At 46.5% G+C, this 16,677-nt stretch overlaps 1 protein-coding gene across 11 annotated transcripts in view; it reads left to right on the top strand.

Annotated features, from left to right (window-relative positions):
* The window catches only part of TNS3 (tensin 3), a 311,508-nt gene that overhangs the window by 139,517 nt on the left and 155,314 nt on the right, over positions 1-16,677 (top strand). For all 11 annotated transcript variants that reach the window (XM_017888090.1, XM_017888093.1, XM_017888091.1 and 8 more), the window contains 4 exons: positions 4,826-4,878; positions 7,216-7,387; positions 9,523-9,573; positions 11,446-11,568. In XM_017888090.1, the coding sequence (XP_017743579.1) occupies positions 7,238-7,387; positions 9,523-9,573; positions 11,446-11,568 (324 nt within the window). In that variant the 5' untranslated portion in view covers positions 4,826-4,878; positions 7,216-7,237. The remainder of the gene's footprint in view (positions 1-4,825; positions 4,879-7,215; positions 7,388-9,522; positions 9,574-11,445; positions 11,569-16,677) is intronic.

The raw sequence follows: 16,677 nt of genomic DNA, 5'->3' as shown, positions 1-16,677 counted from the left end.
GATCCACAGCTGTCATTTTACCAGAAGAGAAAGGGAGGTTCATGACCTCATTGAGCCCACGGGGGCAGTTTGTCATGTGGCCAGGATGAGCTCCAGGACCTGTAGAAGGCAACGCCTTCTAAAGAGCTGTGTGGCTGGGCATAGAAGCACACGCCTGTGATCCCAGCACTCTGTGAGACCGAGGCCAGTGGATTGCTTGAGCGTCAGACCAGCCTGGACAACATGGTGAGACCTCCAGCTCTACAAAAATAAAAATAAAAATTAGCCGTATTTGGTGGCACATGCATGTAGTCCCAGCTACTTGGGAGGATGAGGTGGGAGGATCATCTGAGCCTGAGAGGTCACTGAGAGGCTGCAGTCATCTGTGATCACGCCACTGCACTCCAACCTGGGCGACAGTGAGAGCTTGACTCAAAAAAAAAAAAAAAAAAAAAAAAGCAGCCTGGAAACAGGGCAGTCTTTGCAGGCTTACCTTTTGTAGGTTTAACCTTAACCACAGATTCTACCTGGGCCTCCCTTTTCCCTTTCTCTTATTTGGGTGTTGAAGGCTGTGATAAGTGCATGCCAACAGGGGCACAGGTGAGGGAGGCATGGGCTGGGCAGAGGCTGGGTGGGAGGCTTTGCTGCCTGGGTTTTTTCACCCTGGAAAACAAGAGAACAAAAGAAGCAACTTGTGTTTCTATCTCATGGGAACTCTAATCACGAAGGGTTTAGATTCGATCGCCATTGGCGATGGGTCCACAAGGAAAGCACAGGAAGGCTTCTGAGGACGTGGGCGGGCAGTTCTCTTTTCAAAACACCTAGAGAGAGTGAGTGTGCAACACAGATTGGCAGGACTGGTGCCTACAAGTAGAGAGAGTTTTCTAAACCTCGTATGAGGTTAGGATTTCCGGTTCCTCAAGAGCCAGGTTTAATAAACCTATAGCAAGTTAGCTTCTCAGTCATCCTTCAGTCATGAAATGCATTATGGTGCACACGCAGGGTTTAGATTTGTGCAACCCGAGTGTAGGTATATTCTTTACTTTCAGATAAAGACTCGTAGGGACATCGTATCCCTGAGTCTCCTGTTGACAAGCACAATATTTCGGAATCTCTTGGCAGCAGTTCCAGTTCAGTATGGGGCTTGGTTCTCATTTTAGTCCAAGCCAAGGCAGCTGAGGGGGTTCTAGCCCAGTGTGTCAGGGGGACCTGTCATAGGCATGTCCTCTGCTTAGTTCCAGATTTAACCCCTGCATGATTCAGGGGGATTTTAGTGCACATCAGATCTCAGACGCTGACTTGGAAGTGATGGAAGGGCCATAGCTTCTCTCTGCTTTTTGGCACAGGGCAAGAACAGCTCCCCCAAGCAAGAGTCTTTTATCCTCACTGACGTTCATGTGATTCAGGGGCAGTCTATGCAGGAGAAGGCGTGGACCACCAGAAAGCCAGGAGATGGAAGAAGTGCACACTTTTGGCGTCAGAAGGTGCTACTGCAGCTTAACTGTGGGATTCCAACACATCTGCCCACCAAATCCTAGTTTCCTCATCACCATCCCTATGTTACCAACCTATAACGTTTAACATGGGGATGGTGATACCTACTTACTGGGGTTTCTGCTGGGCTCCATGCAATGCTTTTCAGGGTTGTGCTATGGAAGCTGCTGAGCACCACATACCTTGGAGGTGGCCAGGCCTGGCTTTGCACATCTGGACTGGAGGCATGAGGGGGACAGATGCGGGTCTGGGGCTGGGGATGTGAGTGGGTGTTGAGCTCTCTATGTTCTTGGAGGGTGGCCCTGAGATATGCTGGGTCTCGCTTTGATCTTAAGTGGATGTAGACTTACATAGTAAATTGGGTATGTTGGGGGCGGGCTGAGTTCCTCCTTCCTGCCCCACTTCCCAATGCAGAGGTTAAGGAAGGAGTGTCTCTGGGTGATGCTGGGGCCTTTTACAGGAACCCTGTGTTTCCGAACACTTGATGTAAGCAACTTTGTGCAATTCAACACTTTCTGACTTTTCACCATCTCAGGTGCTGGGGCCTCCCTGTGGTGACAGCACAGATTACAGTTTCCTCCATTGGCCTTGACCTTAGAAATTATGTAACTATTGATTTAAAAGGGTTTTTTTTTTTTTGGTTTGTTTTTTTGGCAGTGGTTGCAATTTGTATGGTTTCGGGGTTTGAACATTGGAGTTACTGTATCAAGGCGTATAATGCTGAATTGGATTCAGAGATGATTGGATTGAGAAGATCCTGTGGCTCTGTCCGACCTGCCCTTCTCACTCTGCAGCTGAGAAAATGGGCCCTGGGTTCCGTCAGGGACGGCAGAGTCCTCATGCCTTCCGGGACCCCTGTCTCCTTCCCTCCTGCTGTCAGGGCCCCACCTGAGGGACGGTGACACTCCTACCCCATCACGTTGGTGCCAGCAGTGAGCAGTTACGTATTTGTGTGGTTGTCATCTTGAAATGATGTGCAATATGAGAGTTAAATAGTTTTGCCAATGAGTTATCATAATGCTGTTTATATGTTAAGTTGCCTGCTAGTGTTTCATGGTAAAATGAATGACATAGGGTCTGAAGTGGCAGCCCACTTGTAGGAACTGGGCCAGTGTACTCTAGCATGGCATTGCGATGGGAGTCAAGATGTGGGACACATATAGTCAGATCCTGGTGGGTTCATGTAAAACCCAGGACCATGGTCGGTCAAACTCCTTGCTGTTCTCCCGTGAGATGTTGGCTTATTAAATACTTTTTTGAAGTAGATGGGACCCTGGTTAAGCTGAGTTTCCCCATGATGGGATTGGTTCTATTAGGATTGCATCTGTGCTGCCTGAATTTGCGTCTTACATGTACAGATTGTATGAATTAACCTAAACGGGTTTTTGATGTATCATTTCCTTACCTTTTCGGAGACTTCATTTTAGTGCATTCAGTTTGCCTCTGGGATTGTATTCTAAATACTTTTGTTTGTTGTTTATTTGTTTGGGCCAGGGTCTTGCTCTGTTGCCTAGGCTGGAGTGTGGTGGCACGATCTTGGCTCCCTGCAACCTCCACCTCCCGGGTTCAAGTGACTCCTGTGCCTCAGCCTCCCAAGTAGCTAGGATTGCAGATGCGTGCCACCACGTTGGCTAATTTTTATATTTTTAGTAGAGATGTGGTTTCATCATGTTGACCAGGGTGGTCTTGAACTCCTGGCCTCAAGTGATCCGCCCGCCATGGCCTCCGAAAGTGCTGGGATTACAGGTGTAAGCCATTGTGCCTGGCCTTATTCTAAGTACTTTTTATACACACTGAAAAGTTGTCCTCTGAAATCTTGCATCCATTTATATTTCACCAAAACTTTAAAAAATGTTTTCAAAATTTTTATTTTTGCTGCTCTACTAGGCAAAAGAATAGTCTCCGGTTTTGTAGCTGTCTAGTCTGAGCTATGAAAGGCTTTAGGTTAGGGCTTTGAGAAGATCATAGGAACATGTTTGGAGCCTCCTGCAGCTTTGTAGGCACAGGGGATGAGCAGGCGGTGCAGCTCAGAAGTCAGGGGTGGGTGGGGTCTGGAGACCACGGGACTTCACTTGACCAGGTCTGTCCAGCATGGGCGGTGGCCATCCAGTGCCCGGCTGGGTTCCGAGCCATTGACAGAATTCCCTCAGTGAATCCCTGGACAGCTCTGTGAGAGTGGCACTGTCTGTTACTATTCTCACTTCAAAAGGCAGGAAACAAATAAGCGGAGTGGCCAAGGGGCTTGCCCAGGAAAAACAAAGAGGAGGTGGACCCAGGGCCGAGCTCGCCGGTACCTTGGTGTAGAACTAAAAAGCACGCCCCTAGATCCTGCCCCTGTTTTGGGAGGCTGAGATGATGATCTCTGTGATTTTGGGATTGGCGCTAGGCTTTGCACTGGTATGATTTCAGGAAAACATCTGTATTGTTGGTCTCCGAAATATCCATAGAATTTGTTTTCTGTTCATTTCTTGCCAAAGGAGTCCAGGTGAGCTGCACCTGCCTGAGTGGGATCCCAGGTGTAATTGGGGGTGTTGATGCCTCTGATGGTGGTGTCTGTGGGCCCACGTTGATCGGGGAGCAGGAGGAGTGCCGGAGGGTCTGTGTCCCCCCAACTCGGGGGTCTCTGGGCTCCTGTGTGCCGCATTACCTGGTTGGGGCAGAAAGAACCTTCGAGGGAGCCCTGTAGAGGGTGTCTTGGTTTCCCCACCCACCTCTGCCATCTGACGAGATCGCTTCCCTCTTTGAGCCCCAATTTCCTCACTTCTGAAATATTGGAGAGCCTTCTTACTCAGACAGTTGCTGGGCATTTTTCCCGAAATCGTAAATCTCTGTCATCGTAGTATATAATAACGCTTACACACAAGGAAGGGTTATATAACTATAAAGTAATTATAACCCGAGTCTTTTATCCCTGTTGAATAGGCTCTTTAAAAAAGAGTATGACTGAGAATTCCTGAAAGTCACTCATTAATTGATTCTTTCAAGTAAATAATAGCAGCCATGATAGTCATGGCGCTGGTGTCATCAGGCACCTCCCGTATTGGAGGGCAGGGCACTGTTTGCAGGCTGAGAGATGCCTTACCTTGCCTTGACTGGAGGGTGGCCTCGCTGGCTTCTGTGGAAGCCCATCCTGATGCTGGTTAGTGGCACTGCGTCTACACCATGTTGTGTGCTGCAGCTCACCATGGTGTAGACCCTTCCGAGGTGATAAGGTGGGCCAGTAGTTACGATTGACTTGCTGTTGATGATTAAACTGTGGGACAGCTGTCATTGTTCCCTCTCAGTGGTGTCTGTGCCATGTAGACTGGCAAGAAAGGAAACTTCAAAATGATCCTTGTTTTGTTATTTGCAGGCTCCAGGGAGTTCCACGCTGTCCAGTTCTCTGTGCTGTGATAAACCTCTGGGGTGAGTGTCTGTGTGGCTCATGCATTCCTGTGTCTCTGGCCATAGATCAGCTCTCCACAGAAGACACTTGGGCATGGCATCATTTTATTCTGTAGAAATCATAATTTCTGTTTTGGTTGTAAGCATTGCCAATCAAAGGTGATACAGGCCAGGCTTTCTATTCATTTTCTAAATGCTATGTCAGGGTCAGAAGCCCAGCTGGTAGAAACACCTGTGGTTGTCTTTGAATAAATAATTGCACTACTGAGGCCTGATTGTGGAAGTGTCACTTTTGGGGGAGATTCCAGGATGTGCTGGCAAGAGCCTCTTTAGAGCAGATGATGGGGGCCCTGAGCCAGCATCTTCTGGAGGGGCACTCACTGTGGATCCTCGTGACCGCAGGAGGCGCTTTATTTCTGTTCTAACAGTGTTCAAAAACATTTGAATTGAAATTAAATCCATGTCTGATAAATAAGGTGGAGAAAACAAAATCCTTGGGAATTGTTTGGATGCTGGTTTGAACAAATCAACCTTAAAAAATAAATGTACGGGCCGGGGCGGGGGTGGCTCACGCTTGTAATCCCAGCACTTTGGGAGGCTGAGGCGGGCAGACCACAAGGTCAGGAGATTGAGACCATCCTGGCCAATGTAGTGAAACCCCGTCTACTGAAAATACAAAAATTAGCTTGGTGTGGTGGTGTGCCCCTGTAATTCCAGCTACTCGGGAGGCTGAGGCAGGAGAATTGCTTTAACCCAGGAGGCAGAGATTGCAGTAAGCCGAGATTGTGTCACTGCACTCCAGCCTGGCGACAGAGCGAGACTCTGTCTTGAAAAAAATAAAAATAAATGTATGGTATTGGGTGTTTGATGGTATTATTTCTTTTTGAGGTGTGATAATGGCATTGTTCAAAAAGTGCCCTTATCTGTTAGAAATCAATACTGTGAGATTTATAAATGAAATTACATAATATCTGGGATTGCTTTAAAGCAATCAAAGTAGTGGAGGAGATTGCTGGGGGTATTGATGGACAAAGGTTAGCTGTGTGTTGGTGATTTTGAAGTTAGGTGATGGGTACATGGAGGTTTGCAAAACCATCTTATATGGTTTTGAATTTTTCCAAAATTTTAAAAAAGAGAGAAACACATAGGAGTAGTAAAAATGAAAACCCCAGAGCTGGTGCCAGCGCTTTGGGGGGACTCAAGCACACGTCCTGTGTGCCCGTGCCTCTGGCTTCACCTCATGTGGGCACTGATTGGGTTCAACCCCGTCCCCTCTCCCTGGATCCTTTTTCACCTCCTCCTGGATACCACCCTCAGCCCTAATGTTAGGAGCCCTCCCGGGCAGGGGCTCAGGTCTCCCTGGGGCCCACAGGGCTGGTGGAGAAGCTCTGGTCTGTGGGAGGCCTTTGTCTCCAGTCACATTGGGTGCCTGGCTCCCACACTGCCAGTCCTGCCCAAGTCCTCAGCCTGCTGGCCATGACATGACCATTTCTGCCCTTTTCCCTCTTCCCTCCTCCACAGTCTTCATCTCACACTTGAGGGTCTGCCCTGGCCACTTGGGCACCTGGTTCGGTGGCCAGCCTCACGTTCTACCCTGCATCCACCTGGTCTGTGGTTAGCTGGGTGGGGTCCCAGCGGGGCCACATGGAGCTCTTAGCTGTCTGATAGGAGTCTGCTGAGCTGCTGCTCAGTAGATGAAAGGCCGCTTTGATTACGTAGCTGCTGAATTCCTCCCCAGCTCGTCCCTTCTCCACATGAGGTCTTGCCTCCTTCTTGGGCCTGCAGGGTCCCCCACGACCATAGCTGGCCACCTCACCAGCCTCATCCTTGGCCGCACCTGCCCCAGGATACTGCATACAGACACGAGGAGCTGCTTGCTGATGTTTGGCTTCTGCTTGCACCATCCCTGCTTCCTCCTGGCCCCCTCCCGGTGCTCCCTCGTGCTGACCTTGACACCTCGGAGTGGGGTTGAGGCTCCCTCTCCAGGAGTCCCGCCTGGGACTCTGTTCCTGCTCCCAGTGAAACCACAAAAAGTCCTTCCCGCCTTCGTGCTTTTGCATCTGAGCCCATGTGTCACTGCTCTGAGTTGCTTTCTCTCTGTGCATTCCCCGCCTGCAGCTTGCAGTACCCAGTTATGCCCTGCTAGGAAAATTCGATCTTGTGCCCCTCCCCACACCACCCACTGTTATGGGAACACAGCGCAGAGGCTGTGCACACTGTAAATTCCCGTAGCCAGCTGCCCAGGCGCTGGTGTGAACACCCGGGGGATGAGTGTCCGTCGTCCTCACCTTTTTCCTGGAGGATGAATGTCTGTCACCTCCTTACCCTGTTTCTGACCTGCCCACTACTGTCTCACAGGCCTGTCATCCTGAGCCCCATCATGGAGGGGGGCCACGGGCTGGACCTCACCTACATCACGGAGCGCATCATCGCCGTGTCCTTCCCTGCTGGCTGCTCCGAGGAGTCCTACCTGCACAACCTTCAGGAGGTCACACGCATGCTCAAGTCCAAGCATGGGGACAACTACCTGGTGAGTGGTGGGCGGCTCCAGGAGCCTTTGGGCAGGCTCTGCAGCAGGCACTGTGTGGGGACGGGCACCCACAGAACACTGGTTTACACATGAGGGAGAAGCTCAAGGGCCTGGGCTTACACAGCAGTTCATGGCCTCGTCCTCTGTCTCTCTGCTGCCGCGCCTGGGGAGGAGCCTTATGTGTCTCTGTAGGTAGCTTTCAGGGACACACGACTGCTGAACGCAGGGATGGCTGTTGCCTTGTCCCGCACTCATCAGTCAGGCTGGCTCCTCAATGCCTTGGGACATTTCCCTGGCCAGCCACCCCTGCACTCCCATGCTGCATCCCTGGTATCAAAAGACAAACTTGTGACTCTCCTCCTGAGCCAGAAATTAGGAAGACAAATTGGGTGGGCGCCCAAGAAACCAGGGGCTGCCCTGGAGACAAGGAGACAGCTTGATTTTCAAAACACACGTGTCAAGTTGATGGTGGAGCCCACATCTGAGGAATAATGCAGAACAGTCTCTCACCATCTCTCACCCTCTGATTGGCCCCTTGTTTTCTGTTCCCATGGTTGCTAGCCCAATTGGAGGCTGACTTCCTTCTGCTGTCAATGGTCACTAATGGGATTGAATGACAGCTCCCTGGAGTCCTTTCTCTACTTGCCTTCTTATCTCTAGTAAGGAGGCCTCCTTATCTGTGGTAAAGCTAATCTGCCCGGCAAGCCTACAGGACGGTCATTGTCTCCCTTGTAGTTCTGCTCCAGTGACTAGGGCACCAGTGGCTGGGAGAGGTGGACCCAAGTGGCAGAGTAGGATGTGGCCTCCGTCTGATGCCAGAGCAGCCCTGGCCCAGGTGCTTCCTGTGTCCTGACCCCTCCCCAATCCTTGATTCACTCAGTCTCCTGCCTCTTTCTCCCCTTGAATCCCATCTTGTCTGTGACCTGGCGGTGGATAGGAAGTGATGGCCAAGTCCCGTCAGATGGTGGTGCCTCTTACCAGGGGCCCTCTCCTCCCCAGGGCTTCCTCCATCACGGAGGTGGTGTGCTCTGCAGGACCACAGCTCCTTCCTTTGGAAGCCACTCCCGGGCTGGTCAGTGCATCCCGACTCCCCTCTCTGGCCATCCTTCCCCTTTTCCCCAGTCCACCTTCCCCAAAGAGACCATGCAGAGGGCCTGAAGTCCTGGCTAGCACCTGTCTGTGGGGCCTTATCAGGGCTAGAGCTCCCTGTGCAAAATGGCTATGGCAGGGATCCCTTTCTTGTGCAGGGTTAGAAACGAACTGTGGGTCTCAAAGCAGCGCCCCACCTTGTCATAAACAGGGCTTGCTGGGTGACCTGAACAAGACCCCACCCTTCACTTTCCTCACATCTCTGACTCCGAAGTGAGAGGGACGTTTAGTTAATTTTTAAGGCTCCTTGCTGCTGGTACATTATTATTATTATTATTATTTTTCATTTTGTTCTACTTGAGTATTTAGCAAGTTTCCACAAATGGCTGTGATTTTTCAGTGAACTTAGGCTGTGGCTCTTGGCTGGGCATGAACTTGGCCCTTTCCAGGCCTGGGGCCACCAGGCCATAGAGGAGGGACGGCCTTCCCCACCATGTGCTACCCCTCTATTGGGTCAGTTTGTGTTGCCAGGAGCAAGACCATGGAAGTTATTTTATAGATATATGTGTATATATATTTTATATTATATATTTTATACATATGTGTGTGTGTATATATATATCCTGTATGTTGGGATATTTTGTAGCCATGAGAATAAAAAACAATAGTAACATGGTAGATTGCCTGGTTTAATACTAGTTAACGAAGTAGAATATAGACTTTATGTGTAAGGGTTCTGTATGCCATCCTTATCTTATTTATTTTATTTGTTTTTTATTCTGTGATCACACACGTCTGTACTTTTCAATCTTTTCTGATCCTCGGTACCTGGAAGGGAAACATCATGTAAAAATGCAGTGTGTTTTCTCCTTTCATCTCTGACGTCAAGGATTTGTCTAAAACCTTTTTTTCCTCCTGATTCTTGAGTGTGAAGATTTTAGGTATTTTTTTAAAAAATTGAAGTATTAAAATTAAATAATTAAAGTATTACATTTTTAAAATATTAAAATCTATTTTATACAAGGCATTTTTTCTCTCCTTTGTAGGTGTTAAACCTTTCAGAAAAGAGATATGACCTTACGAAGCTTAACCCAAAGGTACGGAGTTCATCCCTTTATATTCTGCATTTTGTAAAATGTAAACAATGCTTATTTTGTGCAAAAATGATTTGCTACTAGTCTTTGTGGAATGTGACTTGATAAGGAGTATTAGGAATTGTTCATATCAAGTTTTTTAATTATTACTTTTTTTTTTCCGTTTGAAATAGTTAGAGATTCATAGGAAGTTGTGAAATAATACAGAGATCTCCTGTACTCCTCACCCAGTCTTTCCAGTGGGAGAATCTTGCAACACTAATAGTAAATATCTAGGTCAGGAAGTTGGCATTGGTATAGTCCATGGACCTCACTCACATTTCCCTGGTTTTGCATACATGCGTGTTTCTTGGCATCATGTGTATAGATGATAAATACTACATACATATGTATAGAACAAATCTGTACACATGATGCTTCCTCCTCCCACCTCCTGGGATCTTTCATATATACTGCATATATATATGCATGGAACAAATCTATAACAAAGATATGTATAGAAAAAATCTAAACTGCATCATATGTATAGATTTGTTCAGCCACCACAAACAAGAGACAAAACATTTCCATCAGCATGGGGATCTCTTCTCCTAGTATCTCTTTACGGTCCTAGTAATCCACTCCTTTCTTGATAATTTTCGTTGGTTTTTTTATTTTATTTTATTTTATTTTTTTTAAATTTTACTTTAAGTTCTGGGATACATGTGCAGAACGTGCAGGTTTGTTACATAGATATACATGTGCCATGGTGGTTTGCTGCACCTATCAACCTGTCATCTAGGTTTTAAGCCCCTCATGCTTTAGGTATTTGGCCTAATGCTCTCCTTCCCCTTGCCCATCACCCTCCATGATCATTTTCAATAGCAAACTTTGGGAGAATTTTAAGACTGAGTCAACAAAAGTTGTGGTACATCTATGTATATTCTATATGTTGAAATATTTTGCAGCCATTAGAGTAACAAAGCAGAAACATAAGTTGCCTATTTTAATACTAGTTAATAATAGTATAGCATTTATGTATAATAGTATCTCAATTATGCTAAATGTACATAGAAAAGAGACTAAGGGATTCATGAAAACGTTGTAGTGGTTATCTTTGAGTGGTGGCAGGGATAGTGACTTTTCCTACTTCCTGACAGTTTTCTGAAATTTCCGACAATTTTACACTATGATGTTTTTTACGCTTACGATGACTTTCATCATAAGATAGAGTTCCTTGTCCTCGCCCTACTGACAAAAGGAAATCAAAGGAAAAACAACTCCCCCGTGTGGCCACTGTGGGCCACTGTGGACTTGTGTGAGCCTCAGGAGGCTCAGAGCTGCAGTTCTGCACAGAGTCTCTGTGTCCTTAGCATGGTGGTGATTTTCTTTGTCCAAGCACCAAACTTAATCAGGGTTTTGAAGGTGCTTCCTCCTTAAGTCCTGCCTTTCCAGGAGATTGTCTCTGAGGTGTTGTCTGCACAGTGTGTAGGAGATGGCTGGCTGCTGTCTCCAAACTGGAATTTTAACCCCAGTGGGGAGATTTTGGCAGCAGCTTGGGCCTAGGACTCCTGTTTGAGATCTCCCTGGACTGTGGCCCTCTTCACACAACCTGCACCATCAGCAACTCAAAGACCTTTCTAGAGTTGTCACCCCAGCTGCGGAAGAGCAGATGAGCCCCTGGAAGAAGCAGCATCCCATGGGCAGTATAATGCTTTATTTTTTCTTCCCAGTGAAGGAAGCGGGTCCTCATGCTCACTGAGTTTTAGAAAAGGGTAACCCAGCATGCTCTTTACTCCCAAATGAAATATATCGATGATGAAAGAAGTCGTTGTGAGATGGCATCAGAAGGTTTCAGGAAATGGAAACTGAGGAGGCTCCCCTCTCTTGTTGCAGATCATGGATGTGGGCTGGCCAGAACTCCACGCACCGCCCCTGGATAAGATGTGTACCATATGCAAGGCGCAGGAGTCTTGGCTGAACAGCGACCCCCAGCATGTGGTCGTCATTCACTGCAGGGTGAGCGTGCCAACCTCTCACATTTGGGGGTCTGGCTGGGCTTCAGCCCTTCTAGTTGAGATGGAGACCAGTGCTGCATCTGAGCACATTTCCGCTTTGAGCTGGTGTGATGTGCTCCTTATGGGTTTGTTTTTAGGTTTTCCTACTTGCTCTTAAAGAAGGAAACAGAGTTATCACACCTCCCGAAGTTCGGCTTTAGAATTTATAGGATTATGGTCCCTGAATGTGTAGCTGGACATTTGAAACTGTTGACCCCAAATTGACCACGGTTATGAGAGTAAATTGTTTCATTTTATTGAATTTTATTTTTCATGGAAAGCCCTCCTTTTTAAAAGAGCTATCCCCTTTTCAGATGGACTGTGTCAGACTTTTCATGCCGTCTGAGTTATGGTAATCAGTTGATGGACTAGATGATGGTATGATGCCATTGCAGTAAACATGTCATCCTTTCCAAATGGAGCCACTGCAGTGCAGACATGGCCTGTGCATCTTCACAGAGTGGCCAGGACTGTCTGTGTGTCAGCCCTGGCAGGCTTGGTGGGTGCCGGCAGCCTGGGTGCATAACTGACGGGCACTCCTCCTCCTGGCTGCCTCAGGTTCCTTCCATGCTTCCTCCTCCCATCTTCTGGGATCTTTCGTCTTAATTCCCAGTTTTCTCAGCTGCTTTGTACTGCTCCTCAAATGTGATTGGTGTTGAAAGGGGTTCGACTGAAAGCAAGCTTACTGAGGGGTAAGTGTGTGAAGCTTAACCCTCCTGCCAGAAACTTACTATTAGTGTAAAGTTCTTATCCCAGTCACACCTTGAGTCAGGGAGGAATTCTCTGGGAAAGGATGTAGCCAGTGGGGTAACTGTTCGTTAATGGGCAGCTCCCTATTTTGTGTGTTTGACAAAGCATTCTTAGGACCATCAAAGTATCTAGGAAGTGTTGATGGTTCAAGATAGAAGTGTGTGTGTGTGTTTTTTTTTTCTTCTGGACTCTTTCACACCAAAAAACTGCACAGAAATCCATTGCATTATGGAATTTAGTTTGAAAGAAGCTTCCCTTTGAGTTATATTAGACTCTTATTGTATCTTTCCTGCAAAGTCACTAGGTAGGCCGGCTTGTGGATGACGTTTACAGCTGTAAGGCATTTGATGACCACTTGATGTGCAGAAAACTTCCATCAGGGGAACACTAGATGTTATTTGCTTCTCTCTGGTGTTGTCTCTTTCCTCACATCTACCTTGATCATATTTTCCCCCTAAATGGACAGGTACACACTTTAGGACCACCAAATTATCTATGATGACCTGATCTTTTCAAGTATTATGTTAAATTATGGATCCTCCACCCAAATTGTGTTTTGGTGCAAACTAAGAGAGAGAAAAAGAGAGATAGACAGACTTTTAAATAAATAGAATTCTTGTTCATTAAAACAACCTATGCTTTTCAGGCTTGGTGTGGTGATTTTGACACAGTGAGCCTGATACTGATGGATCATCATTGCCTGGGATCACGTAGTAAGCTGTTCTAAGCAGCATTCCTGACTTATGAGCCTGGGCCCAGCAGCAGCACCTGTGGAAAGTGCAGGTTCTAGGGCACACTCAGACCTGCTTCCAGCTGCATTGTCAGAAGACTCTTGGAGTTGCTGTACTTGAAAAGTGCCACCCTTGGCCATTTATTCCATTTTAATTGTTGTTCACTTCAATTTTTTAATGAAATTGAAAGAAATGATGAGATTATTTAAAACATATGGGTCCCAGTGGGGACCACCTAGAGCTTTCTAAAATGCATCCTTTCACTAAGCAACTTTGGGCTTTCTGGGACAGCTCTTGTTAGTGGAATTCATGGGAACATGTTGAAACTTCTCAGAAGTAATTTGCTAATCGCTTGCCCTCTTCTGGTGCCATATAAACCATTTTTGAAACGCTTAGAAATTGTGCCCTGAGAGATAAGCCCTCTTTTAATTTGAAACTGCTGATGTCGATGTTAACAGAAGTTCATCATCATCACTGCGGGGGTGAAATCGCTGACATGTGCCGAAATCCGCCTGCTTTGCAGAATGCGCGTTTCCTTCCACACATGCCAGGAATTTCTAGCATAGCTGGGCCTGTCTCGGCCTGGGCGGGAACAGAGTGAGGGTCGGTCCTGCTGTGCTTCCCATTCTGCTGTGTGATGCAGAGGCTTGTGTTTGTGTGGTTGTGTGCAGTCTCCTTCTCACCCCTCCACACCCTGGTTATTGATTGACCAGAAATGGCCTGCAGTTGTTTTGGGAGATTTCATCCACACCATACCTTTTGTTTCTCAGTCCATGGTGAAGAATACCCACAGAAAATTGTGCAATTAGTGATTCTATGATTTTTACTAAGAACAGTTCCAAGTCCGAAAGAATGGTACTTGCACTAAAACGTAACAGCCCATGAGCCTGTCATGCCCTCTTGTGTTTTCTACAACCTGTGAGCTAAGAGCTATATTTACATGAACATTATATGAAGGTGTTCTACTTCAGTTCCATATATAAAGTTTGAGTGGAACATGGCCACCTCTTATCTGTTCACGTACATCCATGTCTGCTTCCACCCACACTGCAGGGGTAGGTTTGAATAGTTGAAACAAGACCTTGCAGCCTGCAAATCCTTAAATACTTACTATTGCATTAAGAAAGACCTCATATCAGGTTATTGCTGGCCTTGTAAAATGAGTTTGAAAGTGTTTGCATTTCTTCAGCTTTCTGGCAGAGTTTGCATTAGTCTGTTTTCTGTTACTTATAACAGAATACGTGAAACTGGGTAATTTGTAAAGAAAAGGAATTTATTTCTTAATATTTATAGGGGCCAGGATGTCCAAGCTCAAGGGGCTGCATCTGGTGAGAGCCTTCTTGCTGTTGGGGACTCTCCTGAGTCCTGAGGCTGCACGAGGCATCACATGGCAAGGGGGCTCAGGGTGCTAGCTCAGGTTTCTCTTCCTCTCCTTAGAAAGCCACGAGTCTCGCTCCTGTGATAACCCGTTAACCCATTAGTTAATTTATCCACAGATGTATTAACCCATTCATGAAGGCAAGGTTCCTCATGACCCAGTCATCTCTCTTAAAGGCCTTACCACTCAATACTGACACATTGGAGATTAAATTTTAACATGAGTTTTGGAAGGGGCTAATATTTAAACCATAGCAAAGTTCTCTCTTTATTTCAGTGATGGAATTCATCAGTTAAGTAACCAGGTCCTGGGCTTTTCTTTGATGGGAAAGTTTATGTTACTGATTCAGTCTCCTTACTTGTTACTGTTTTGTTCAGATTTTCTGTTTCTTCATGATTCAGTCTTGGTAGGTTGTATGTGTCTAGGAATTTATGAGTTTATTCCAGGTTAACCAATTTATTGCGGCATAATTGTTCATAGTGTTTTTGTGTTTCTTGGTGTCTTACATGGCATCAGTTATGATGACTGCTCTTTGAGTTTTCTCTTTTTATCTTAGTCTAGGTAAAGGTTTGTCAATTTTGTTAGTCTTCAGAAAACGCAACCGTTAGTTTTCTTGATCTTTACTATTGTTTTTCTAGTCTCTCCTTTATTTGTTTCTACTCCGATCTTTGTTTTTTCCTTCCTTTGCTAGTTTGGGGTTTAGTTTGTTCTTTGCTCCTTTAGGTGCAACGTTAGGTTTTTTGTTTTGTTTTGTTTTTTGAGATAGAGTCTCGCTCTGTCGCCAGGCTGGAGTGCAGTGATATGATCTCGGCTCACTGCAACCTCTGATTCCCTGGTTCAAGTGATTCTCCTGCCTTAGCCTCCCGAGTAGCTGGGATTACAGGCACATGCCACCACACCCAGCTAATTTTGGTATTTTTAATATTCTCCATGTTGGCCAGGATGGTCTTGATCTCCTGACCTCGTGATCCACCCACCTTGGCCTTCCAAAGTGCTGGGATTACAGGCGTGAGCCACCGTGCCCAGCCTAACATTAGGTTTTTTTATTTGAGAGTTTTTTTCCTCTTTAAACATAGGCATTTATTGTCATAAACTTTCCTCTTACAACTGCTTTTGCTGCATCCCATAAGTTTTTGTGTGTTATGTTTCAGTTTTTATTTTTCCCAAGATATTTCTAAATCTCTCTTTTGGTTTTTTTTCTTTAACCCAATAGTTATTTAGGAGTATGTTGTTTAATTTCCATAAACTTGTGAATTTTCCAAGATTCCTCCTGTTACTGATTTCTAGTTTCATGCCACTATGGTCAGAAATGATACTTGAGGCTAGGTGTGGTGGCTCATGCCTGTAATCCCAGCACTTTGGGAGGCCAAGGCAGGCAGATCACTTGAGGTCAGGAGTTTGAGACCAGCCTGGCCAACATGACGAAACCCCATCTGTACTAAAAGTACAAAAAAATTAGCTGGGTGTGGTGGCACGCACCTGTATTCCCTGCTACTCGGGAGGCTGAGGCACAAGAATCGCTTGAACCCAGGCAGCAGAGATTGCAGTGAGCTGAGATCATGCCACTGCACTCCAGCCTGGATGACAGAGTGAGACTCCACCCCCCCCCCCAAAAAAAAAAAAAAAAAGATAGTGGATATGATTTCAGTCTTCTTAAATTCTTTAAGGTTTGTTTTGTGGCCTAACATGCCATCTATCCTGGAGAACTTTCTGTGTGCACTTGAGAAGAATGGGCATTCTGATGTGATGTTCTGTATATGTCTGTAAGGTCTATTTGGTCTAAAGTGCAGGTTGAGTACCCTGTTTTCTTACTGACTTTCTGTCTAGGTGATCTGTCCATTGTTGAAAATGGGGTACTAAAGTCCCCTATGGTTGTGGTATTTCTATCTGTCCCTTCAGATCTTTTAATATTTGCTTTATAGGCCGGGCGCGGTGGCTCAAGCCTGTAATCCCAGCACTTCGGGAGGCCGAGACGGGCGGATCACGAGGTCAGGAGATCGAGACCATCCTGGCTAATACGGTGAAACCCTGTCTCTACTTAAAAATACAAAAAAAACTAGCCGGGCGACGAGGCGGGCGCCTGTAGTCCCAGCTACTCGGGAGGCTGAGGCAGGAGAATGGCGTAAAACCCAGGAGGCGGAGCTTGCAGTGAGCTGAGATCCGGCCACTGCACTCCAGCCTGGGTGGCAGAGCGAGACTCCGTCTCAAAAAA

This window comes from Rhinopithecus bieti, unplaced genomic scaffold, assembly GCF_001698545.2.
Source record: "Rhinopithecus bieti isolate Rb0 unplaced genomic scaffold, ASM169854v2 scaffold_17174, whole genome shotgun sequence".
NCBI lineage: Eukaryota > Metazoa > Chordata > Mammalia > Primates > Cercopithecidae > Rhinopithecus > Rhinopithecus bieti.
This window is presented reverse-complemented; position numbering and strand designations above follow the sequence as displayed.